General features: G+C 26.6%; 6 protein-coding genes across 7 annotated transcripts; 2 read left to right on the plus strand and 4 right to left on the minus strand.

Moving 5' to 3' along the window:
• Positions 1–2270: 2270 nt before the first annotated feature.
• OCT59_007858 (uncharacterized protein) lies at positions 2271–3365 on the minus strand (the record flags this gene model as incomplete). 2 transcript variants are annotated; one of them, XM_066142068.1, is made up of 4 exons in its annotated part: positions 2271–2446; positions 2521–2565; positions 2938–3208; positions 3285–3365. In XM_066142068.1, 4 exons carry the CDS (start codon positions 3363–3365, stop codon positions 2271–2273), a joined length of 573 nt encoding a protein of 190 aa, XP_065998979.1. The 2 variants fall into 2 exon arrangements, with proteins under 2 accessions (XP_065998979.1, XP_065998980.1); XM_066142069.1 differs by lacking the exons at positions 2938–3208; positions 3285–3365 and having other exon boundaries at positions 2521–2668.
• A 5056-nt stretch (positions 3366–8421) lies between these two features.
• Positions 8422–10079, plus strand: OCT59_007859 (uncharacterized protein; the record flags this gene model as incomplete). Its single annotated transcript, XM_025323529.2, has 4 exons — positions 8422–8928; positions 9024–9882; positions 9947–9991; positions 10075–10079. 4 exons carry the CDS (start codon positions 8422–8424, stop codon positions 10077–10079), a joined length of 1416 nt encoding a protein of 471 aa, XP_025176383.1.
• Positions 10080–13202: 3123 nt separating this feature from the next.
• OCT59_007860 (uncharacterized protein) lies at positions 13203–13628 on the minus strand (the record flags this gene model as incomplete). The annotated part of the gene is made up of 2 exons (XM_025310973.1): positions 13203–13408; positions 13505–13628. The coding sequence occupies 2 exons, from the start codon at positions 13626–13628 to the stop codon at positions 13203–13205; spliced, it is 330 nt and encodes a 109-aa protein (XP_025176384.1).
• A 674-nt stretch (positions 13629–14302) lies between these two features.
• Positions 14303–15751, minus strand: OCT59_007861 (uncharacterized protein; the record flags this gene model as incomplete). Its single annotated transcript, XM_066142070.1, has 1 exon — positions 14303–15751. The coding sequence occupies one exon, from the start codon at positions 15749–15751 to the stop codon at positions 14303–14305; it is 1449 nt and encodes a 482-aa protein (XP_065998981.1).
• Positions 15752–17136: 1385 nt separating this feature from the next.
• Positions 17137–17767, plus strand: OCT59_007862 (uncharacterized protein; the record flags this gene model as incomplete). Its single annotated transcript, XM_066142071.1, has 4 exons — positions 17137–17143; positions 17217–17272; positions 17362–17558; positions 17620–17767. The coding sequence occupies 4 exons, from the start codon at positions 17137–17139 to the stop codon at positions 17765–17767; spliced, it is 408 nt and encodes a 135-aa protein (XP_065998982.1).
• Positions 17768–22409: 4642 nt separating this feature from the next.
• OCT59_007863 (uncharacterized protein) lies at positions 22410–22643 on the minus strand (the record flags this gene model as incomplete). Its single annotated transcript, XM_066142073.1, has 1 exon — positions 22410–22643. One exon carries the CDS (start codon positions 22641–22643, stop codon positions 22410–22412), a length of 234 nt encoding a protein of 77 aa, XP_065998983.1.
• Between the last annotated feature and the right edge of the window lie 3193 nt (positions 22644–25836).

Genomic DNA, 25836 nt, shown 5'->3' on the forward strand with positions numbered 1-25836 from the left:
TTAGACAAATGAAATCAACTTTATTTATTAATTGAAAGTTGTTCAGGCAGGTTGAAACTACTTGATTATTAATTTTCATGAATGTAGGTGTAGTGCTCATAGAAAATTGCATTTTTCTTGATGATATTAACTCTCTTTTCTGTTTTTTAATTTAGAGCGTAATATTTCCACTTTGGGCAAATTAAATCAACTTTATTTATTAAATGAAAGTTGTTCAGGCAGGTTGAAACCACTTGAATATTAATTTTCATGAATGTAGGTGTAGTGCTCAGAGAAAATTGCATTTTTCTTGATGATATTAACTCTCTTTTCTGTTTTTTAATTTATAGCGTAATATTTCCACTTTGGGCAAATGAAATCAACTTTATTTATTAATTGAAAGTTGTTCAGGTAGATTGAAACCACTTCAATATTAATTTTCATGAATATAGATGTAGTGCTTAGAGAAAATTTCATTTTTCTTGATGATATTAACTCTCTTTTCTAAAGTTGTTCAGGCAGGTTGAAACTACTTGAATATTAATTTTCATGAATGTAGGTGTAGTGCTTAGAGAAAATTGCATTTTCCTTTATGATATTAACTCTCTTTTCTGTTTTTTAATTTATAGCATAATATTTCCACTTTGGACAAATGAAATCAACTTTATTTATTAAATGAAAGTTGTTCAGGCAGGTTGAAACTACTTGAATATTAATTTCATGAATGTAGGTGTAGTGCTCAGAGAAAATTGCATTTTTCTTGATGATATTAACTCTCTTTTCTGTTTTTTAATTTAGAGCGTAATATTTCCACTTTGGGCAAATTAAATCAACTTTATTTATTAAATGAAAGTTGTTCAGGCAGGTTGAAACCACTTGAATATTAATTTTCATGAATGTAGGTGTAGTGCTCAGAGAAAATTGCATTTTTCTTGATGATATTAACTCTCTTTTCTGTTTTTTAATTTATAGCGTAATATTTCCACTTTGGGCAAATGAAATCAACTTTATTTATTAATTGAAAGTTGTTCAGGTAGATTGAAACCACTTCAATATTAATTTTCATGAATATAGATGTAGTGCTTAGAGAAAATTTCATTTTTCTTGATGATATTAACTCTCTTTTCTAAAGTTGTTCAGGCAGGTTGAAACTACTTGAATATTAATTTTCATGAATGTAGGTGTAGTGCTTAGAGAAAATTGCATTTTCCTTTATGATATTAACTCTCTTTTCTGTTTTTTAATTTATAGCATAATATTTCCACTTTGGACAAATGAAATCAACTTTATTTATTAAATGAAAGTTGTTCAGGCAGGTTGAAACTACTTGAATATTAATTTCATGAATGTAGGTGTAGTGCTCAGAGAAAATTGCATTTTTCTTGATGATATTAACTCTCTTTTCTGTTTTTTAATTTAGAGTGTAATATTTCCACTTTGGGCAAATGAAATCAACTTTATTTATTAATTGAAAGTTGTTCAGGTAGATTGAAACCATTTGAATATTAATTTTCATGAATGTAGATGTAGTGCTTAGAGAAAATTGCATTTTTCTTGATGATATTAACTCTCTTTTCTGTTTTTTAACTTAGAGCATAATATTTCCACTTTGGGCAAATGAAATCAACTTTATTTATTAATTGAAAGTTGTTCAGGCAAGTTGAAACTACTTGAATATTAGTTTTCATAGGATTTCATTTTTTTGTAGCTGTATTAACTTTAGAACACTTATTACAGCTTATGTCATTATTTTAAATTATAAAAATTAATTTATATTATTGGCTAATTATAATCACATGATACTATTTGATTTAATAATTTAATAAAATATTATTATTTAAAATTAAATTCATATAAATGCAACTAATATTAATAATTATAATTTAAGCAGTAAATTCATTGACCAATTCTTGTAAATTCTATGCTCAAATTATGTAATTTCTTTGATCAAATCAATATAAATTCAGTATAAATTATGGTCAATCATACAAATGGTGCATTTTTGTGATATGGAATTGTGCATTTCCTATATCCTTATATATAGTTTAGATACATTATTTTTAAGAAAAAATTGTATAAATCTTATTAAAACATGATTTTTTATAGGGTCTAATTATAATAAAATTTTATTATTCAGTAACAATTCAATTTATTTATATCAAAGAATTTTTTTAATTATAAATGTTATATTTGGGGGACAAAGTCCCCCAGCAAATCGCATATTCTAGTTATATAATAATAAAAAATTACTATGAATAAAATTATGACTCAAATTATGATAAAATTAGTTTTTACACGTTACCAAAATTTTTATTGATCCCATCATGATTATCATTTTCGTCATCCATGATGATAATTTTATTACTTAATTCATCCTGTAATAAAATTTCATTCAATTTAGCCACACAATTAAATATCCTACTTGTATAACAAGATTTTGAATGATATTTAATTTCTGGTTCATTCTCTATAAAATTAATAATAAAAAACATTAAATATAATATAACAAATAAATACTTCATAACTTTAATTTGTAATTACCAGGAACAGGTATTCTTTTTTTTTCATCTTGTTCAATTGGATATTCTAGAAGCCATTTACAAAAAATAATTTCTAATTCACTAGCGGTTGGCCTTTTTTTAGGATTATTATCCCAACATCTTTTCATTACCTCAACATATTCAGGCATGGTCCCTTTTATAATTTCTGGTCTAATACCTCTGCAAATATTTAAAGAAAGATTTAAATCATGAGGAATATCATGAAATGCTGGAACTCCTGATGTCATTTCCCACATAATTATTCCAAAACTATATATGTCAGCAGCCTTTGTGTAAGGTTTACCACGCAATACTTCTGGTGCTATGTAAGGAAGAACTCCATATATTTCGTCTTTAGTCATAGGTTGATTAACTGGTCTACATAATCCAAGATCACTAATAAATAAGGAAGATTTACTTTGAAGTATATTTCCATTATGAAAATCTCCATGAACTAGATTTAATTTGTGAATAGCTTTTAGCTGTTTTGATATATCAAATAAATTTTTAAATTTATCGTTTGGATTATATTTTTTCATCAATAAATTATCTCTTAAACTACTATCAAATGCATAATCCATTACAATCATATAATTTAATGTATCTGGATCCTGTGTTATTCCAATTATTGGAATAAGTACAGCATAATTTAAAAATGCTTCATGCTGACATTGTAAATGTAATTTCCACTGTATTTAAAATAAATATTAATTATTGTTATAAATAATATTTTATATTGTCTAATAATGTACAATAGCTGCTTACCTCGTTTAAGAAATCCTCATTGATATTTGACGAATCATTTATTGCCGTTTTCAGAAATGTTGACATTAGAATGTCGATCATTTCTATAAATCGAACACACCGAACACACACCGAACACACACCGAACACAGCAATTAAAATTAAAAAAAAACAAATTTTCCTTTAAAAAAAACAAAATTAATATATTTTTAGGTAGTGTGCATAAAAAAATGTATAAAAATTATATTATTTACATATATGTATTCACTTGTATTTGCTTGTATTTGCCAATGTTCGGTGTGTTCGGTGTGTTCGTTTGTGTTCGGTGTGTGTTCGGTACAAATTTTCATATTTTCAATTGTATTCATATCTAAAAAATGACAAAAATAGTTTTTATATAAAGTTATGCATGAATACTTCAAGTTTGCATAATTTTTTGTATGTGTTCACAGTGTGTTCGGTGTGTTCGGTATAAAATGGTCAAAATTTCAGATTGTCAACATTTCTGAAAACGGCAATAAACTTTTAAGTACTATTGGACGTCCATTTTTTTTCATTAATTTTGAGAGGAATTTTAATTTGAGAATTATTTGCATCTTTATAATCCTGTTGATCAAGTTTTCTAACATTACGTTCCCAATCTTGTTTCTCATAATTCCAACGTGATATCCTATCATCTAACCAAATTGCCTTGTAAACTGTACTAAATCCACCTCGAGCTAAGAATTTAATATTTCTCAATCGATTATAAGGAATCCATTCAAGTAATTCAAACCAACCTCTTGCATTTAATTGTGATTCTTGAATGAACTTATCTATTTGCTTATTTCCACTAGTCCAATTATCAAAATTTTGATGAAATTTTTTGGAATAACATTCCTTATACCAATTTAAATAAGTATTTATCCTATTACATTCAAAACATAAACCAAACATCTGATAATATGCTAATTGTACTAAAATTGTTCATGATTATGATTATAGTTTTCATAAAATTTCCTTAATTTTTTGATCAGTGATTTAATAATTAAATTATAAAAGTTATTTGATTCATCATTTAAGTTTAAAAGATTAATTTTATTAACTGTTTCAATAACATTAATCAATTTTTGAAGAAGTTTTAGTAAAATAAGATATATGAATAAAATGAATGAACCTATTCTGATCCGAAATTTTTCTTTTAAGAATTTCATTAATGAAATAAAATATTTTTCTTAAGAATTTTAGTAAAGTATAAAAAAATAAAAGTTCTTATGAAGTAAAAGATTTCTATTAAGAATTTCTTTAATGAAATAATACGATTTTATATGATTTTATATAACAGATAATATTTCGGATCATTTTTCCATGATTGTGATACAATTGACGATAATCTTGGTTAAACCAATTTCTTAATCTATCACGGAAAAAAATTACCTTCTTGACCGTGTACGACATCCACAATCGGGAAAGATTTATCATCATCTTTTTAATTTTCTTATAGACGAATAATTTCGTTTTTAAGAAATTTTGAAATTTAACGTAATTTATTACAAGAAAAACTTAATTTTATTTACGTGATTATGAAACAAAATAAAAAAGTGATGAAAAAAAGTGAGTGTACTGATAAGGAAAAATTAACTACATCAACCTAGAGTAGGGATTAGAATCGATTCAATCGAAAATCGAATCTTGAGAATCGATTAAAGATTCGATTTGACGATTCGATTTTCGATTTCGATTAATCGAATCTAAACCGAATCCCATTTGCGTCGGAGTCACGTGAAGTTACACAAATTTCCAAAAAGGAAATTTTGGCTCCCCGGAAATTTCGGAAAATCACGAAATTTTGGTTACACAGATTTCCAAAAATGGAAATTTTATGACGATCATTTAATTCCGGCCAGAATTAATAAATTAAGATTTTAATGGAGTAAATGGGCGGCAAAGCATAGTAATGGTGATATTTATGTAGTATATATGTTTGATCATCATTTTTCAGCAATTTTGATAATTCCGATATTATTTTTTTTACCGTAACGTAGTTATAGAAATGACATGATTACTTTTATTGCGCCATAATATAAAAAAAATTGATTTATTGAGATTCGATTTTTAGATTCGATTAATCGATTCTACAGATACGATTCGATTTTCGATTAATTCGATTTTGGTAGAATCGATTCCAATCCTAACCTAGAGCGATATCATTTCAATTGGAATAATCATGAAATATAAAATATACATATTTTTCATATATACATATAACAATATTAATTATATAATTCTTTTAATATAACCAGAATTAAAATTGAGTGGCGTATTTATATTTGCCATCTTACTATATTTCCCGTAAATAGATGTTATTAAACATATTCATCGCTAATTTCTTTCCAGGACAGATCCTAATTCTGCCTCCCCACATAGTAAAAAGAATTTTTTTATATGCTGCTTTCTGGAAAATATTGGTTCAAATTTTTAGGATAGTCTAATAGTTAAATATTAGAAAATGAAGTTACTCCTGACCAATCAAATTCTCTAACTATATTCTTTTCAAAATTTATGCGTTTAATTGTAAAAGCTACAGGAAAATGACATTGTAATATTGCAATTTGCCAACTGTCTTTATTCGTATATTTTTATTTTTTTCAATGATAATGAATTTTTATTTGATTTTTTTTTTCATAATGATTAATAATTTTTTATTAAAAATAATCTTACATAATATAATAAATATTCTTTTTTGATTAATAAATTATATACTGTAGACTATAAGGTAGTACACACCCTAAATACAGCCTAGTCGTAAATTAATATAATTGAGTATTTAATTATGAATGAGTATTTAAATTATAAAATTTGAAATTTTATAAATATGCAAAACAAATGTAAAACAAAACACTTTTTGCGTAGCCCCAGAAATTATCGTCATTTTATAATGGAGTGAGACAGACACCATATTGCATTTTGGACAATAAGATTACGTTGATAATTTTTTTATGCACCAGAGCTAAACATGTTATTCGCAGAAAAAATGCTCAAAAAAATAAAATTCCATCCAAAGGAGTGCACCATCAAGTACTCTAGCTATCTTAATTAATTATCGTCCCTTTTTTAGTGTCATACAATCGATTAGAATAATATTTGCAGACACTGGGAACGAGATCGACAAACCTATAGTACTTAAATGGTGTTTGAGGAGTACCTTAGTGGAAATCCACAAATAAGAGATTCTGTTCCTCCAATGACACATGGTTACATTTCTTGTAAATTCCACGAATGCTAATACTTTCTGGATCATAATAGCCATTCTGAATACAAATATTGACAATATTGTGTCCAAATGCATTCCTAGAGCCTGGTGCCTCACTCACCATGTCATCATACATTTTTAGAAGCAATGGTACAGATAGTTCCTTTTCAACCTAAAACACTAAAAATAAAATAATGACCATATAATATTAATAAAATCATTTTGAGAAACAAAATAATATAAAATTTTGTTAATTAATTCATAATAAATTAATATTAATAATTCAAAAGTATTTGATGGAATCATAAAAAAAGTTGATAATTATATCAGTTTATATGATAGAATTGTTGTTTCTCTGGTAGTAATACAATTAATTAAACAAACCTCACATCAATCTGTTTCTAGTTTCATCTATTCTTCCCTACTAAGTTTTGATTTGATCAGGTCAAGATTATTCTACTCTGGTAAGAATATTATCTTGTAGCATGAAATTCCAATTCTGATGTCCATGATTTTATAAATTATTAAAATTTCTTCATTAACATTTTCTTTGTTGCCCTATTAAAAAAAAAAAAAATTTTTTATTAATAACAGAATTCATTAAGTAGTAATATTTCACTAGTATATAAATAAACATAAGTTTCTCAATAAGGAAGGTGCGTAACTGATTCCTCCTCGAGAATCAATAGACCTTATTTAAAGAAACTTTAATTGCTCTTGTGAACTTAAACCAACCACTAAATGGGTGGTTGATCCAGCAGAATCATTATGGCATATATAAGTGCCTCACAAAATGTTTTGTGGACATAAACCAACCACCAAGTAGGCAGTTGATCCTGCGGAAGACTCCTTGGCCGGCATATCCAAGATGACCTCACAAAAGCAATGTTTTGTGGACATAAACCAACCACCAAATGGGCAGTTGATCCTGCGGAAGACTCCTTGGCATAGCTGGTATATCAAGATGACCTCACAAAGCATATTTGTGGACATAAAGTCATAAACCAACCACCAAATGGGTGGTTGATCCTGCGGAAGCAACTTGCATAGCAAGACGATCTCACAAAAACAACCAAAGTGTTTTAATTATAACTAGTACCTCGTTTACATCAAGGGTCCGTCTTGTTCTATGGCGAGTACTTAGTTTGCTTGCAAATTTACTCATAACTTTTTCCTGAAAAGCAAACTATATTCAATTTCAAAAACCACACGAAAGAAAACAGACTTTATTTTTGTTGATGCGTGATATTTATGTGATTATAAATATAATAAATATAGCAAGTGACATCAGATTACATCCTCACACAATAGTTATATATTGTTACTAGCCGTTAACACGTTTGTTTACATGTAAAAAAAGCGTGACATAATTAGTAAGCCGCACTATGTAACAGGTAACACAGATAACACAATACAAAAATATTTATACAGGTTAGCCTAAAACGTTACAATAATATACTATAAATAAAATTTCCGTCAATTTCAAAATATTCTGGAAATCTGCAGCGTGGGACCGGAAAAATTCAAATTTTACCAGATTTATCAGAAATTTGCCAAAAAATCCGGTAAAATTAGCCATATTGGGATTATTCGTCACATGGTGAAAAGTTATCATAAAAAAACATATACATGATTTAGTGAATGAAACTTCATTTATAAATATCATACTCATTAAGTTAGTGATATTTAATGATTTATAATATAATTTTATTTCTTTACAAAAAATTCAAATCACAGAAATTTGGCTAAACTTTTTTATTCATGTCGCACAATCGGAGTAAATTTTATCCTATTTCAATATAAATAAAAAGCTTGTTCTTTGTTCCTTGTTTCACTATTATTATTTTTTTTTACCTATATTTTCTTTTATTTATTCTTGCCTATAAATTAATAAAATATTCCTTATTCAACAAGCAACTAATTAAAATGGAAGAAGTTAATCTTAGTGATGAAGTAATTGAACAAATAAAAGATTTTAACAATCGGGAATTAACCAAAGAACAAAATGCCTTAATTAATAAACTAATACCAAACGAAGGATTAAAAGAAAATTATGAGATGTATGGTTTATGTAAAGAACGTAAACATATTAATACTAGTGATTTTTGGTGTCAAATATGTGAATCTAAAAGTTTTCAAAAAAATTTTAAAAATTGGACTAGTGGAAATAGTACTGTCGATGAATTTATTCAAAAAGCACAATTAAAAGCTAAAAAATTTGAAGAAATTTTGGAATGGATTGAATATAATAAACTTGAAAATTTTGAATATTTGGCCAAAGGAGGATTTGGAGTTACTTATAAAGCAATTTGGAAAGATGGATATATAAAAAGAGATTATAAAAATGATAAATGGATAAGAAATGGAGAAACAAAAGTTGCTTTAAAATGTTTGTATGATTCCCAAAACATTACGACCGAATTTTTAAAAGAAGTATGTAAAAATAAAATTTTTTTTTTTAATATGTATTTTAAGTATTATTTATTTTTCGTCTATAGATTCTTAAATTAATTATTTCTCTCTTTTAGATTGAATCGCATATTTTAGCGCATAAATCTGGTTGGGTAATTCGTTGTTTTGGCATTTCTAAAGATCCAAAAACAAATAATTTTATTATGGTTATGGAATTGAGAAAATGTAATTTAAGACAACATTTAAATGATAATTTTAATTCATTAAATTGGGAGAAAAAGTTATATATGTTACAAGCTATTTCATATGGTCTTAAGGATATCCATAATAGTGGATTAATTCATCAAGATTTTCATTGTGGTAATTTATTGAGTAATGAAAAACTTGATAAGGAAGTTTATATCACCGATTTGGGATTATGTCAACCAGCAAACGAAAAGATTTCTCAAGATAATAATAAAAAAGTGTATGGAGTATTACCTTATGTAGCTCCAGAAGTTTTAAGAGAAAAAAAATATACTCAAGCAAGTGATATTTACGGATTTGGAATTATTGCATATGAAATTTGTACGGGATTGCCTCCTTATCATGATATGGCTCATAATGCACTTTTAGCTATAGAAATTTGTCAAGGATTGAGACCAAAGATTGATTATAAGATTCCTCAACTAATTTTTAACATAATTAATCAATGTTGGGATGAAGATCCTTTAAAACGACCTAATGCAGAACGTCTTCATAGCGTGTTTTCTGATTTACTTTGGAATAATAACAATGAAGATTTCGCGATCATCAGAAAACAAATTAAAGAAGCAGATGAAATCAATGAAAAGCTAGCAACATCATTTCCTCTATTATTTAATGGAGCTCTCTCATATATAAAACATCCTGAAGCATTTTACACGAGTAGACATCTAGATTTTAGAAATCTTCCAGAGCCTAAAAATGCTAATTTTTTTGAAACCGAATATTCAGGTAATTGTAATTTACTAAAGTAATTAAATAAATAGTAAATAATATATCATTATTTATTTCATAGATTCTATAAGCATTGATTATATTGAACGCAATATTAATTCTAAAGGTATTTGTTTATTGTTTTTTTGTGTAATAATTTCGGGTTATCGAATTTTTTAAATTAAATTTATTTTATTATTTTTTTTATAGATTAAAGTGGAAGAAAGTAATTAAATACAGACTGCTTGAAGTGAAAATTTTTGGTAAAGAAGAAGGTTATTACGAATATGGTATGTAGAAATTTTTTTTATGTTATGTTTAATATATTTATTAAACAAGTTTTTTTAAAAGATTTGGTTAAGTTAGCAAACAATATATGTATTTACATAGGATTTTATTTCATGAAAAAGTGCACAGTCAATTGACGTTAATTTACGAATCAATTTTAATTAATTTATTTATTTTTATTAAAATTTATTGAATTGTTCATCATACATACAGTACATTATATGTTTTATTTAATTTCTTATTATTATTCATGAGATGAGATTATTCAATTGTTAACATGAAATAAAATGCATTCGTAATGCCCTATAAAAAATTTTATCCATTATTTGTATAAAAACTTCGTAAAAATGAGCCTTACACGGATCCATTCACGGAAAATGTAAATAAGTCGATAAATTCCGTGATATAGCGATAAGGTTATTAATTCCGGAAATATGAGCCTTTTACGGAAAAAAAATGGATTATAAAAAACGGATCAACTTTTTTACAGGATGTAGTCGTTACCATTATTTATTTTTACGTTTAAATTGTAAACAAAATCATGATTTATTTATTTATTTATCTATTGTTTAAGAAAAAACCTTAAGAAATGAGGATGTCTGTCTTTATTACCAAAGCCATTACAAGAAATACGAAATCAACATAAAAAATAAAAGTGATTTGAGCATATAAAGTAATACACAGAAATTAGTGAAATTCTGTTTCAGGAATTTGAAATTCGGGAAGAATTCACAATAAATTATATACTAAACAGGTTATTTTATAAGTTATAGTTTTAAGATTTGTTAACGCGAAAAAATCTTTTAATATACGTCACTTTAATATGAGACACGAAAAAAATATTCTGGAAAATTCGCATTTTTATTTCAATTGATACAGTGATTCACATATTTTTGAAATTGTAATAATCATATTATACAAACATTTTTACTATGATTAGTTGAAGGACAATAAAATTACATACATGATTAATTGTTCAATTGATTGTCTGATCGAGAACACAAGAAGTAATCATAAAAATTATTTAAATATTTATTTTTCTTTTTTAGATACTGTACCACTGTACCTCATGTAAAAAATCTTCAATAAAATCTTCAATATTTTTATTTTTAAAGTGATTATTATTTATCTATTCCTTTCCCAACTACTAGACGACGGATTAATCAATTCCCCTAATCGTATTTAACCCGTTAGGATTAATTACGTGTATAGACTAATCAGTTTTTGGGATAAGATTAATCCATTTATATAGGAATTAGCAGTACATAATCCAACATGGGCGATTTATCATCTACTGATACATAATAAACAAATAGTAGATTCTTTATTTTGATTTTTTTTTTCCTTATTTTGCAAAATACAATGAAATAGAGTAATAGCACATAATGAATTAATGACTTTCCATTTGGGGATGTTTGAAAAAACCGCCAAAGATGTTACTCCAAGTCTTCAACGTATTTGATTTTCTATGTTTTTCAAGGGGCTTAGAATCTAGATATAAATGATATATTTTGAGATACGCAATTGCTCTATTAGTATTAATTTATGGCATATCAGTTTCGTATAAAAACCGTAATTCATTTGACTTTTGTTAAGCCGCTTAAACCGCAATTAAGTAAATTTTTATACGAAATATATGTAAATAATTGTAAATATATGTAATATAGCAACGTAATTTTATCAGCGCTTTATGCTAAATCAAGCATAGTATTCGTTTCTTACGCAAGTACAAATCAAGTATAAAAATGGATCATTTCTCTATCTAACTTCATTTTCGCAAAAATAACAATTTTTAAAAAGCGTTAAGTTAACTTTGACGAAAAAAACGAGCATACTCTACTCTACATACACTTAATAAATTTACTACACGTTATATTATTTCCATTTTCGCTTTATCAATGTTTCGGAAAACATGCCATTTTTTGCTCTTTCCGCTTCTTTTTTTCTTGCTTCTCTAGTGCAAAAGATTTTTTGTATTCATGGGAATCGTGGCCATGTGGTTGTTCTTGTGCGATATTAAGAAAAAATTCGCCGATATGATCATCGTACATGATTCTCTCCGCAAAATTAAGGCTCGTGATTATGCCTACGCCACGGAGGCGCAGAAAATCTTAACAATGATCAATAACATGACTATGAGACTATTGCCGTAATGATTTTAGCAGAATTAATGTCGCTATTGAGCTCCCCAAAACGGTTCAATTCAACGTCATGCATGTCATGCAATTACCAGAAGAATCCAGCCGGATGAAACTGACGCAAGCTCTTCTTCCAATAGTTCTTTTGGTGAGTATAAATAGTCCGCTATATCTTATTGATATATTTTTACTTTGCTCTTGCAGATTCAGGTCAAAGATATCAGCTTAACTGCCTGGACTAAATTTAAGGAAATTTTTGATCGAATTAGGGCTGAGAAAAAATTTAACTTAGAAGAGATGTGTCTTCATGTAGCAATGTAAATTCGTGCATTAGGTGGAAGTATTAAGATTACGGTTCCAGAGTTTTATGAAAGAAATATTAAGAAGAAGGATGGTACGTTTGTACATTAGATGATATTGGTTTACGGTTAGATAGCAAACTTAATAATTTAGATAGCAATGCTGAGTAGTGGGAGGAACTGCCACTATATGGTTAGGACTCGGCTAGCTTTAACAAGCAGGAGCGTTCTTTCATGCCTTTCCCTCTCTTGAAACAGTCTGCTATTCTATTATTTTTTACTTTCATTTTTACTTAGCCGGCAAGCCTTTTGTGTTTTCAGATATATGCACATTTCTTCACCAGCAGAATAAGTTTTAACATACAAAGAAATAATTTTAAAATATGATAATTTTATTTATTTTCTGCTAAGTACATTATTAAATTACATCATAAATTGCAGTATTTTCTCATGTATTACTTCTCAAAGATATAATAATGAATTATGTTTTCGATTAATTTTTAAATTATACATGTTTTTTAATATTGCAAATATGAATTTTTGCTGAAATGAATAGAATGGTGCACAATATAAAGATTTTTGATATACAAAGAGTTAACAAGGATTTATAAAATTACCAAAGGCTGTTGTGAATCCCACTCATAATATACATTTGTCTTACACCAAATGGCATCCAATATAGGTTTGGATTCGTTTGTAATTGTCGCACTTGAAGTAAGCCTCTATCATTGCTAACGAATCTTGAGACCATCGAGTATTGGTCATCCAGTGTCCAACCAAGGATTTGAAGTTCTCTTCTCAAGTTTCTTCTACACCAGGCTTTAAATATTATAATTAAATATAAATAGTTAAATGAAAAATATGCACTTTTAATCATATAAATAAGTTATATTTCATATTTTTTATTTCACATACCACCATTTCTCCCAAAGTGGGGGTGCCCCGCAGGAATATTAGGATGTTCATATATATCGTAATCAATATATGTGAGATCTCTTAACCGAGGTGGAGGACGAGGGGGTGTCACTTGTCTCGACATTTTTCACAGAACCTCTTGTTGATAAAGAATATGATTCGTTTTTGGCTGAGAGAATTACACAAGGATGATTCGTTTTTGGCTGAGGGAATTGCGCAAGGATTAAAATAAGTAATAAGTAATAATTGAGGGAAGTAAGTAATGTGTATATATATATATATATATATATATATATATATATATAAAAGATATATAAAAGATAACTTGTAAAAATCAGTTAAATGATGAAAAATATAGCGAATATTTATATATTTTTGTATAGGGACTAATTTTAGTATATGATTGGTTCTAATTTTGCCACGTAGTATAAAAATTATAAACTAAATTTGTGAAACACATATATTACATAGTGTAAAACTAATTAGTTATATTAATCTAATATTATTTATTATCAGTTATTAGTCCGAAAGTGTAACGAAGGACTGCGCATGTTAATATGCAATGTCCTTCCATTCCGTTTTCAGAAAAATGATCACGTGTCTAAGTTTCTTCGAAATTTATTTTTTTTTTTTTTTTTTTTAAATAGTAACGCATTTTATTAATTATTTAAAATTTATAAAAATTTACATAATTAGTTTAAAATACTTAGAGCTTGTCATAAAATGACAAACCCTATAACTAAGTTTTAACTATCTAAAACTATCCTATTTCTATCTAATTTTAAACTATTTATTTATCTATACTAGATCAGTAATCTTTGGTATTAAGTCCCAGTTATATTCAATGTTATTTCCGTCAGTTATCACACCTATAAGTCTATCTCTCGTTACTATGTTAATTTTTTTATCGAATTCTTTTTTTTGTTTTTTCTTGTCTTTTTTATTTGTTTTTTTATTTTCTGTGTTTTCTTCAGAGTCTCCTTCCTGTTGATCCTGCTCTCTTCTTCTTTTTTTCTTCCTTAAATCTTGCTTCTGTATCCCCTTCAGTTTTTCTAATCTTGCTACTTCTTCACAACGAATTAACCAAATTCTAGTTTTAAATTCTTTATATATAAAGTTCCAACACTCTTTTATAATCATTAGTTCTTCTTTGATCTTTGTTAAATGGTTAAATCTATCATTAAAGACTCCTCTTAACATTTCCCAGATTCGACTTTTTCCAATCAAGATATGTGATCTTTCTTCTAGGATTGTGACAATATTAATATTGTGATTTCTCAGTATTGTAATATCTTCTGATCTTCCATTTTTATTTAAATGTTCTTCAAATTTACTTATTGATTCTCTCAAAATTTCATCTAAAGTTGCTTCATTATCGTTACAAATCCATATATGATCCCATGTCTCTATCTCATTTTCGTCGCATCTTATACACTTATTATTTTCTAATGTATCAACGTCTCTTTTACATAATGTTTCGTACGTTGGAAGGTCTTTTAATAAGTTCTTTATTCGATACGACCTTTCATTGGTATCTTCAGAACTACATTGCCTTTTAGTAAATGTTGTACGATTACTAATAAATTCCAATGTCGTCCTCCAGTCGAATTCTTTTTTAAAATTAAATATAAAAAGATCATTTAATTTATTACTATTTAGGATTTCATTTTTCCATAATGCCATAGAAACTTTTTTCCTCCAATTTCTGAATCCTCCAGTAATTATGTTTTTCCTCCATATTAAATTATATTCATTTATTAGTAGGGCATTTTCTATTATTTCGATCTTATATCTCATTTTCTTTTCTTTGAGATCTTTTCCTAGAATTTGATCCATTCTCTTTTTGATACCTTTCATTGTTATTACTTCTTCCTCATTAATTTCTTCGACTATATTTATATCATTTTTTGTCATGAAATCTTCTATATAAAGCAACTCTATATAATAGTCGTTATCTATTTTTTTCCTATTACTTGTGTTTGTAATAAATTCTTTGATTAATTTTTTAACATTTTTATTTATTCCTAAAACTATCTCACTGTTACTATTAATCAGTATTAATCCAATAATTATACTTCTGATTAAGATTTTGAATTCGTTTTCGTTAAAAATTTCATAGCTAGCTGACATCAAGATTTCTTCTTCTTTATTCACGTTATTTTCTTTTAAAATCCATATTATATTATACCAAAAAGCTCTTTTACCTTTACTATTTGTATGACTTTTAATTTTCTTTAGCTCTATCATCAAATAATATCTTTTGGCTCTTCTATCGTTTTCATTTTCAAATAAGCTATTTTTCATTATTGTAATAAAATCATCTTCCGCTTTAATTAACCTATCAATTTGATCAATCTTTCTATTTATTTCTTCGTTATTTTCTTCGTCCTCGCTAATTGCTCTTATACATTCATTTTTCTTAATTAAAGTACTAATTGTTTCATAAGGTTTTATTACTCCCTCTTCTTTTCTTGTCGTTATTATTCTGCTGTTTTTATTTTCTATATATATTAAACATTTTTCATTATTGTCTTTTTTCTTACTAATATTTTTCTCACATCCTTCACACATTATGAGTAAAGGTGAATTATTCCAGTCCAAAGTATCTTCTTTGTATGTATAATGAATACCTATTCTTTTATATTTCTTACTTTTGGATCCTTTTTTGTCGACTGCAAAGACTGGAAATTCGCCTTCTTCATTCCAAGATATTATCGTGTTTTTTCCTTGTTTCTCGCTTTCATCAAAATAGTTGATATTAATGTTACTTCTTTCGAATTTTCCCATGTATTCTTTTTTAATTTTCCTCGTATTCTCATTTGTATTGTCTATCAATTTTCCTTCTAATTCTTTAAACCATTTAGGAATTTTACCTTTTGTACTTACTCCTAATTCTATGCACATGTGTTTCCATTTTTTCATATTTACTCCATCTATATCTAGTACATCTTCGATGAACATTACTTTCTTGTTTCTTCTCGAGAGCGCACTTTTCATAATATTTTTTTCATCAATTAATTCAATAATATCTTGACCACCGCCTTCTATTAAATGATTTCTATTAATATTATTATGTAATTCGTGATCGCAAATATTAATATTTTCATTATTCAATAATTTAATTGCTTCAATTATCCAATTATTCTTGGTTTTATATATTAAATTCAAGTCGCCTGGACATTTTGACGTCCATATCCTCTTTTGTTCTTGCGACCTCTTCGAAATTTATCAGAGTTTTCCCATCATTCTTGACGTATTAAATATATGTCTATCAAAGGTCATATATCCAATATATCAAATATGTTTAATATGGCTGATACTGTATGTTTGATATGTTTGAAACTAGGCGGAATTGATGTCCAGTGACGCAAATGTATCGTTCTTGACTCATCAGGTTTGGACTTAATAAGTTATTACGATCACGTGCTACCTTGACAAATATTCACGTGATTATCCCCATATAAATATTTTGCCGAATTTTGCCTATACTGATTGTGTAATCCCTTTTTCTCTTAGTATATAGTTTCTTGTAATTTTTACTGTAACTTACTTTGTTCACTTTGAGAAATAAAAATAAAATAAATAAAAATAAAAAACAATCCCTTTTTCTCGATTTAACGCTCTTAAAGAAAATGCCAGGTACTATGAACTATTCACACTTCATAATATATTAACTGACCTCTTTTGACATTTTATTTGATTAAATATATAGTTAAACACAAGGAAAACAAACCAATAAAAAAGGTAGCGTGGAGTGAAGAAGATGAAGTGAGTATTTTTCTCCAGTTGCGAAAGAAATCGCGTATTTAATCTATTTAATCAGTATTTAATCTAACATTTCATCCTTTGTAATATAGGAACATCGCCAGAAACTCATCAAATGTGCCGAGAGATATGCTGAAGCTCGACAAAAAGTTCTATCTATTCCGGGCACCTCAGTCATCGAAGACATCCAATATGCGATGTCTCTTATCTACGAGGAATATAAGGCCAATACCTGGCCAGATAAATTCAAACAAAAATATGATTTATCACTTGCAGAATCTCCAATAAAGTAAGATCAATCGTCTTTTTGTTTTGTCTTTTTACTTTACTTAAATTTGTATATTTACTAGGGAAGCTTTAGTTGCGGCCAGAATCCTGGAAGAATATTCAGATTTAACAACAGTTTTACATCAAGATCTTAATTACGATTGGTACTGGGCCGTTAATGAAACTGGAGAAATTCTTGATAAGGCTATAGGATATGATGATCATCTTTAAGAACGCGACTCTATGGAAGGTTTGTACACAAAAAAGTGTATATCAATCGATTCTAACACTAAAATAACAACATATTAACAAGGCTATTATATCAACAATTAGTTGATGATAAATAAGTCTATGGTGTTTATACGTCATCACCCGTGCCTCCACAACATGAATATAATAATATAAGGATATTGAAAAAGTACAAATACTATTTTTAACTTTTGATTACTCGTAATTAATTTATAATAAATAAAAATTAATTGCAATTTGGGTAGTTTTTTACTAGTGTATTCCTGCGATAGAACATTAATTCAATATATGAATTAAAGTCAAAAGAAGTGCACCCTCATGATGAACCGCAATATTAAGAAGTCATTTTTTTTATTCATTTTTTTTAGCCGGTCGTCCCTTTCTCATGTATTACTTTACAAAAATATAATAAAGATTTTATTTCGAATTTTTTAAAGATGTATGTATTTACAAGTGATATTAATTTGCTTTCGTATTCTACTAACATAGCTTCTTCGCAGGAAGAAATATTTTAGAATTAACAGATATGAAAAAAAAAGTAATACATTTAATGAAAAATAATGAAAAACACCCTAATTCCTTTGGAATCACCACCAGCGTAGTTATTCTGATAGTGATATTAATTACGCAAATAATAATGGTGGCTTTCGATCATCTCGTGATCTGAAGAAACCAACTCGGCGCCATGCTAGTAAGCTAGAGGAGATCTCATATAATACATATAATACAAATTTTTATAATACACGTCATGCGAAGCGCCTGGGTCCAAATAATTTAGCCGCTATATTGATTTTGTTTGATTTATGAGAATAGAGATGGGGATGGGAATGGGAATGATCGTATGGAGTACAAAGTTTCAGAACTTCTGATTCAGTATTTTAAAAAAAAATCATCAATTTTTAATCAATTTAAATAAACTATACTTAATCTAACATTCAAAATTTAAAAATGGCACAAGAATATTAAAGATGTAAGTCATGTAACTGTGTCATAAAAATCACGTGATATTCTTTGAAAAAATTGACTTCCATTAAAGTCTACCTAGAGATGAATTTTATTAAATAAGCAAAAATATATCCATAATAAACCACTATGTTAACAAAATTTGCAGCAATATGTTAAAGTTATTTTAATACAATAAATAAATTATTTATTACTGCCAAATATTCTGTTTGTCTAGCTAAAATATTTTCCATCACATTTTTTTTAAAAAATGAATCCATTTCAATCTATCAAATCTTTGATGATGATCAAAAATTCATATTTAAGTTGGTGGAAATTATTGCTAATTTGATTACGATTATATTAAAATTTATGGCTACAATTTAATATACAATAATAAAAGCAAAGTGGAGTGATCAGTGATATGCATTTTGTCTCTAAAACTAAAGATCATATTTCAAATAGAAAAGCAGACAACTTTAAAAATATAATAAAAATAAAACTTTTAAAAGTATAGGAATTTCAAAATTCGGATTTTCAAAATATGATTTTTGGAATTTTGTCACTTTTGGTTCGCTAACCAATCAAAATCATTTAGCTTAAGATCATTGATTTTCACGACTACGCTGTGAAAATCTTGATATTCAAAGTTACCATGAAATAACTGATCACGGAACCGACCATAAACTTTTTTAATATATTTTTTTAGCCAATAATGATGGACTTTTATTCTTATGATGATAGACTTTTCACCCATCTTTTAAATAAACATATCATCTATGAGAATAACTAACAAGTTATAATGGCAATATTACTTAGTAATTACAAGTACAAATAAAGAAAATCAAGTCAGATTTTAAATTTTTTTTTGACTAAACTCTTTTAATAAAACAGGGAGCACGCATTACAATCTAAAAAGATAAAAATTTTCTTTTTTAATTTATTAACTTTATTAAATTATATCATCACAACACACATATTATAGCAATACAATGGTTTGCATTTTATACAACTGTATATAATATAATTACCTATATATTAAAATTAATCAAATTAGAATTTTACATATGCATTTAATCTTCAGATTATTTGAACATATAGCATCTTTATCTTATTACTTTTAGATGATTGGTTAACCAAATCCATATGCTCTATCAACTTTTTTCCTCCCCATTTTCTAAATCCGGTGATCATGGGACATATCCATATTCCTTAATTTAATAATATTTATATCCGATTCATTACCTTCTTATTTATATACTCTAGTATTACAATTTACCGCATCCATATAGAATAAGTTTTATTTCAAACCATTGAGTATAATTTTAAATTTATAGATAAGTTGTTTTCTCTCATTTCTTTAACTCTTGATTTCGCTAACGCTTCTTTAAATTTTTCTTCATTTTTGAAAACAGGATCATATTCCTAACTTTATTTATTATACATAGTTTAATAAAACTTGAGTTATGCCTGTAGCTAAATCTTCGTAATTCATTTACTGATTCTGCACTCAAAATATTGTCTACTTCTTCATGTACTGTATCTCTCTTATTAATTGCCATTGATCTCTTTTTGCACGTTTCGATTTTGGTACCATTATAACAGCAAACGTAATTATTACCAATAACTATTCCGAATTCTACTAATTTGCAAATTCCTCTAATAGACCTATTTAGTATTTCCGTTCTAACTATCTGATACTTGAATCATTTTTGATTTTAAATCAATTTATCTACTCTTAACTTACTTAACTTATTTATTAAATCCTCATCTTTTCAAAACTTGGGAACATCAAACAAAAAAATATTGCACAATTTTTGTTATGGATCATGTAATGGAGGAGTCATTACATGTCTATCACCATCCTTTCCTTTTTAAAAAAAAATGATAATTAGCAAAAAAAAATTAAATAAAAAAAATTATGAAATAAGAAAAATAATATGAAAATTGGTGCTTACTATAGTATCAAGTGCCTCGGCAAGCCCGACCTGAACCTAAAAAAATGAAAAAAAAATTAGTAAAAAATGTCTAAATAAAACAAAATCATGAAACAAAAGAAAAATATAAAAATCGATTCTTACTGTTATAGTACAGCAATTCGACGAACCTGATCTTGGTCCTATTAAAAAAAGATGAAAAAAAATAATTAGTGAAATAAAAAAATTTTGGTGCTTACTGTTGTACTGCAGCAGTAAGAGTGACATCCGATTCGTGAGCTCCCGACCCTAAGAGATGAAAAAAAAATTTTTTTTTAAAAAAAACCATAGAAAAAAAAAATCAAAAGTTATAAAATTGAAGCTTACAATAGTACTGCAGCACCGAGCTGAACCTAAAGAAAAAGATAAAAAAAATATAATTTAGTAAAAGAAATTAAATAAAAAAAAAATTATGAAATGAGAAAACCGAAATTTGGCGCTTACCATGGTACTACAGGATTAATACAGTATTAAGAGTGCTATCCAATCCGTGAACTCCTGACCCTAAGGGACGAAAAAAAATTTTTTTAATACATAAAATATGAAAATTAATAAAAAAAAATCAAAATATAGCTTATCGTAGTACCGCAGCACCGATTTGAACCTAAAAAAAAAATAATTGGTAAAAGAAATTATATAAAATAATTTGCGAAATGAAAAGAAATGCTTACCATAGTGCCCATAGTGCCGCAACGCTGATTTGGACCTGAAAGATGAAAAAGAATTTTTTTTTTTTGTGAAAGGAATTAAAAATAATATAAAATTCGGCACTAACCGCAGTAAAGCAAATTTTTTCTTGTAAAAAAAATTTTTTTTTCTTTATGTATTAACTTATAAATCAAATCAAGTATAATAATGTAATGAACAAAGACACAAAAGGAAAAGAAAATTAACAATCAATTACCATTACTTAAGACAAGTGAAGAGAAAAAAAAGACGTGTCAAATCTCAGCAGTACATCCATATCATGTTGATCTACAGATCTTGGCCGACGCACTTGCCTTTCTAAAGTAAAAATAAAATAAAAAAAATGAATTGTCATCAGTATTATATACAAAAGTTAATATTAACTTTGAACATAGGTAATTAACAAACTATTATTTAATCTTTGTATAAAATTTTTATTACTTGAGTTTTATTTCCTTTGGTCATCTTTAACAATTGCAACAACTAAAACATTTGAGTTTGCATCGCCGGATTTGAGTGGCTAGGAAATAGGAATTATTTAACAAGTATGGAAACATCCATTTACGGTATCTATTTTTATTAATGGAGACTAAATATTTGTGAAAAATAAATAATTTTAATGAAATTAACCGTTCTTCGAACATAATTTCAGTACTTTGGCTAAATGAAATAGGATTAATAATGTACGACACTTTCGAATAATGACTTTATTTCTATGGTCAGTTACGATCTACATAGCAAAGAGTTTCGAAAAGTCAAAAGACTATCACTGTCAGTATTTTATGAAAAGCACCAGTCGAGATCACACGACTTTATAATGATTTGATTTGAACGGGTCTAATATGGTACCTCAATTTGCAAGATATTATGAATTTAAAATTTGCTCAATTTGCTCAATTTATTTATGAAAAAATTTAAGATATATATATCAAAATATTTCTTAACAAAAAATATAAAATAAAACTGTATATGAATTAATGTAGTTTAATTCTAACGAACAATAAATCTTGTTGCTTAATTTAAATCCTACAGTCTAAACAATCAGTAAAAGAATTAAGTGATCGAGATATATAGACAGCCTGTGGATGAGTAGCTGATTGATTATTTTCATTTGATAAAAGATTCGCTTTTCTATATTCTTCTACTTCTTTGAATTGTTCTTCAATCTCATTATTTTGAAATTGTAAAACTGATTCATATATTTCAAAAGAATTTGGTCTATTTTCTGGATTTGGGTCCCAACACTTTTTCATGAGATCAATATAATATTTTGGTGCTTCTAGTTCATCGATTTCAGGTCTAATTCCATTACAAATGCCTAATACCAAAAACTTATCATGTGGAAAATTAGCAAAAGGTTGTCTTCCGGTTGCTGTAAAATACATAATCATACCAAAACTATATATATCTGCCGCTTGAGTATAAGGCTTTCCCCTTAACACTTCAGGAGCTACATAAGGCATAACCCCATAAATTTTCATTTTATCTATATTATCAACTTCTCCACATAATCCCATATCTGAAATAGACAACATATTACAATCAAACATGCTTATGTCATTAATAAAAAATAGTATATTTCCTGTATGTAAATCACGATGAACTATCTTTTTTTGATGAATCTCTTTAAGTCCATTACTAATATTATATAATGTATTTATTTTAGACAACCAAGAAAAATTTCTGTAATTTTTGCTCATCCAATTATTAAAGTTTCCACCTTCTGCATATTCAAGAACCATAATATATTCTTTAGTATTCGGATTTTGAGATAATCCATATATTCTAAGAATATTGCTACCATAATTATTTACCGAATATTTTTTGATCTGTTAAACCATAAACAAAAATATTATTAATGTAAAAATAATAAATTAAATATATAAAGAAAATTACTATACCTCATTTAAAAATTCGTTAGTAATATTTAGTGAGTTATGTAAACATTTTAAAGCAACTTTTTTATTCGCCTGCTTTTTATCTGAATCATAATATGAAGGTCCATCTTTCCATACTGCTGCATATACCGTAGCAAAACCACCTTTATCTATTTCTTTAATATTGCAAAACTGACTGTATGGTATCCAGTCAAATATAATATCATGGGATTCATTGATTTTTGATTTCATTTCTTGAATTAAATTATCAATTTTTTCATTTCCACTTATCCGACTTTTTGTCATGTAATGTACATCATTAGAAACTATAATGTATCCTCTTGTAATTGGATTTTGCGATATTCCATATATTTTTTCATTTTTATTAATTAATAATTGTTTAACCTATAATAAAAAAAAATTATTTCTATAATGATAAAAGAATTTGAATTAAATTTGTAGAGGAAGTACCTTGCTTAGAAACTCATCAATATTTTGTAAATTATGTGGACATTTTAAAGCAACTTCTTTATTTGATTCTCTGATATATTTCTTGTTGTTCCAAATGATTCCCCAATATAATGGGCCATCTATCCATTTTGCTGAATATACTGTAGAAAATTTATTTTCACTTACTTCTTTAAAGTCATTAAACTGATTGTATGGTATCCACTCAATTATAACATCAAATGGATCATTGATTTCCATCTGCATTTTTTGAATAAAATTATCAATTTTTTCATTTCTACTGATCCAATTAAGTAAACCTTTTATTTGACATGATTTACACCATTTATAAGACATATTTGTATATTTTTCGTTACATTTTTCACAATTTACATCTTGAAAAACTATAAGATAATCTTTCGTATTTGGATCTTGTGATACTCCGTATATCATACTATTATTAATAATTAAGGATTGTTTAACCTATATAATAAATAGGATTATAATTATTACGGTAAAAAGATTTAAATTAAATTATAAAGAAATTTCATACTTTGTTCAGAAATTCTTCGATATTTTGCAAATTATGTAAATATTTTAAAGCAAGTTCTTTATCTGATCCTCTTAAATATTTTTTATTTCTAATTTCCCAAAATAGTGGGCCATCTATCCATTTTGCTGAATATACCGTAGAAAATTTATCTTTGTTTACTTCTTTAATATTATTAAACTGATTGTATGGTATCCACTCAAATACAATTTCAGATGGGTCATTAATTTCTATTTGTTTTTCTTGAATAAAATGATCGATTTTTTCATTTCCACTGGTCCAATTAAGTAAATCTTTAATTTGACATGTTTTACACCATTTATAAGATATATTTGTATAATCTTTATCACATTTTTCGCAATGTATGTCTTGAATAATTATGATATAATAATTTGTATTTGGATCTTGTGATATTCCGTATATCATATTATTTTTAATAATTAAGGATTGTTCAACCTATATAATAAAAAAGATCATTATTATAATAAAAAAGATTTAAATTAATTTATATGATAGAAAAATTTCATACTTTGCTTAGAAATTCATCAATATGTTGTATATTATGTGAATATTTTAAAATTACTTCAATATCTGATCTTCTTATATATTCTTTATTCCAAGTTTCCCAATATAATGGTCCATCTATCCATGTTGCTGAAAGACTATCTTCATTTGTTTCTTTAATGTTAGTAAACTGATTGTATGGAATCCACTCAAAAACATTATTCCATGAGTAATTAATTTCTATTTGCTTTTCTTGAATAAAGTTATCAATTTTTTCATTTTCACTAGTCCAATTAGTAAAATTTTTCCTTAAATAATTTATTGAACATTGTTTACACCATTTTTTATCTACATTTGTATAAACTTTACTACATTTTATACAATATTTTTTATCTATTTTTTCTTGAAAAGCTATTATATATTTTCCTGTATCTGGATTTTGAGATATTCCAAATACTTCAAAATTAATTGAATGTTTTTTGACCTATTATATATAAAATAAATTAATATTAAAAAACACACATTAATTTTGTGTATAAATTACATACCTCATTTAAAAATTCATCAATAATTTGTAAATTATGTGGATATTTCAAAACAATTTCTATATCTGATCTTCTTACACATTTTTTATTCCAAGCATCCCAATATAAAGGACCATTTTTCCATTTTACTGAATATAATGTAAAAAAGTCATCTTTATTCAATTCTTTGATGTTAATAAACTGATTGTATGGTATCCATTCAAATATTTTATCATTGTAATCACTGATTTTTAGTTGCATGTTTTGAATATAATTATCAATTTTTTCATTTCTACTAGTCCAATTTGTAAAATTTTCTTTTAAACAATCTATTGAGCAATTTCTGCACCATCTATGATAATTACTTGAATATAATTCATTACATTTTTTACAGTATACATCTTGAAAAACTATAATATAATCCATTGTATTTGGATTTCGAGATATTCCGTATATTATATTAATATTAATTAAGAATTTAACCTATATAATATAATAAAAAGATTATTATTATGGTAAAAATATTTTATATGATAGAGAAATT

This window comes from Rhizophagus irregularis, chromosome 16, assembly GCF_026210795.1.
Source record: "Rhizophagus irregularis chromosome 16, complete sequence".
In the NCBI taxonomy this organism is placed as follows: Eukaryota; Fungi; Glomeromycota; class Glomeromycetes; order Glomerales; family Glomeraceae; genus Rhizophagus; species Rhizophagus irregularis.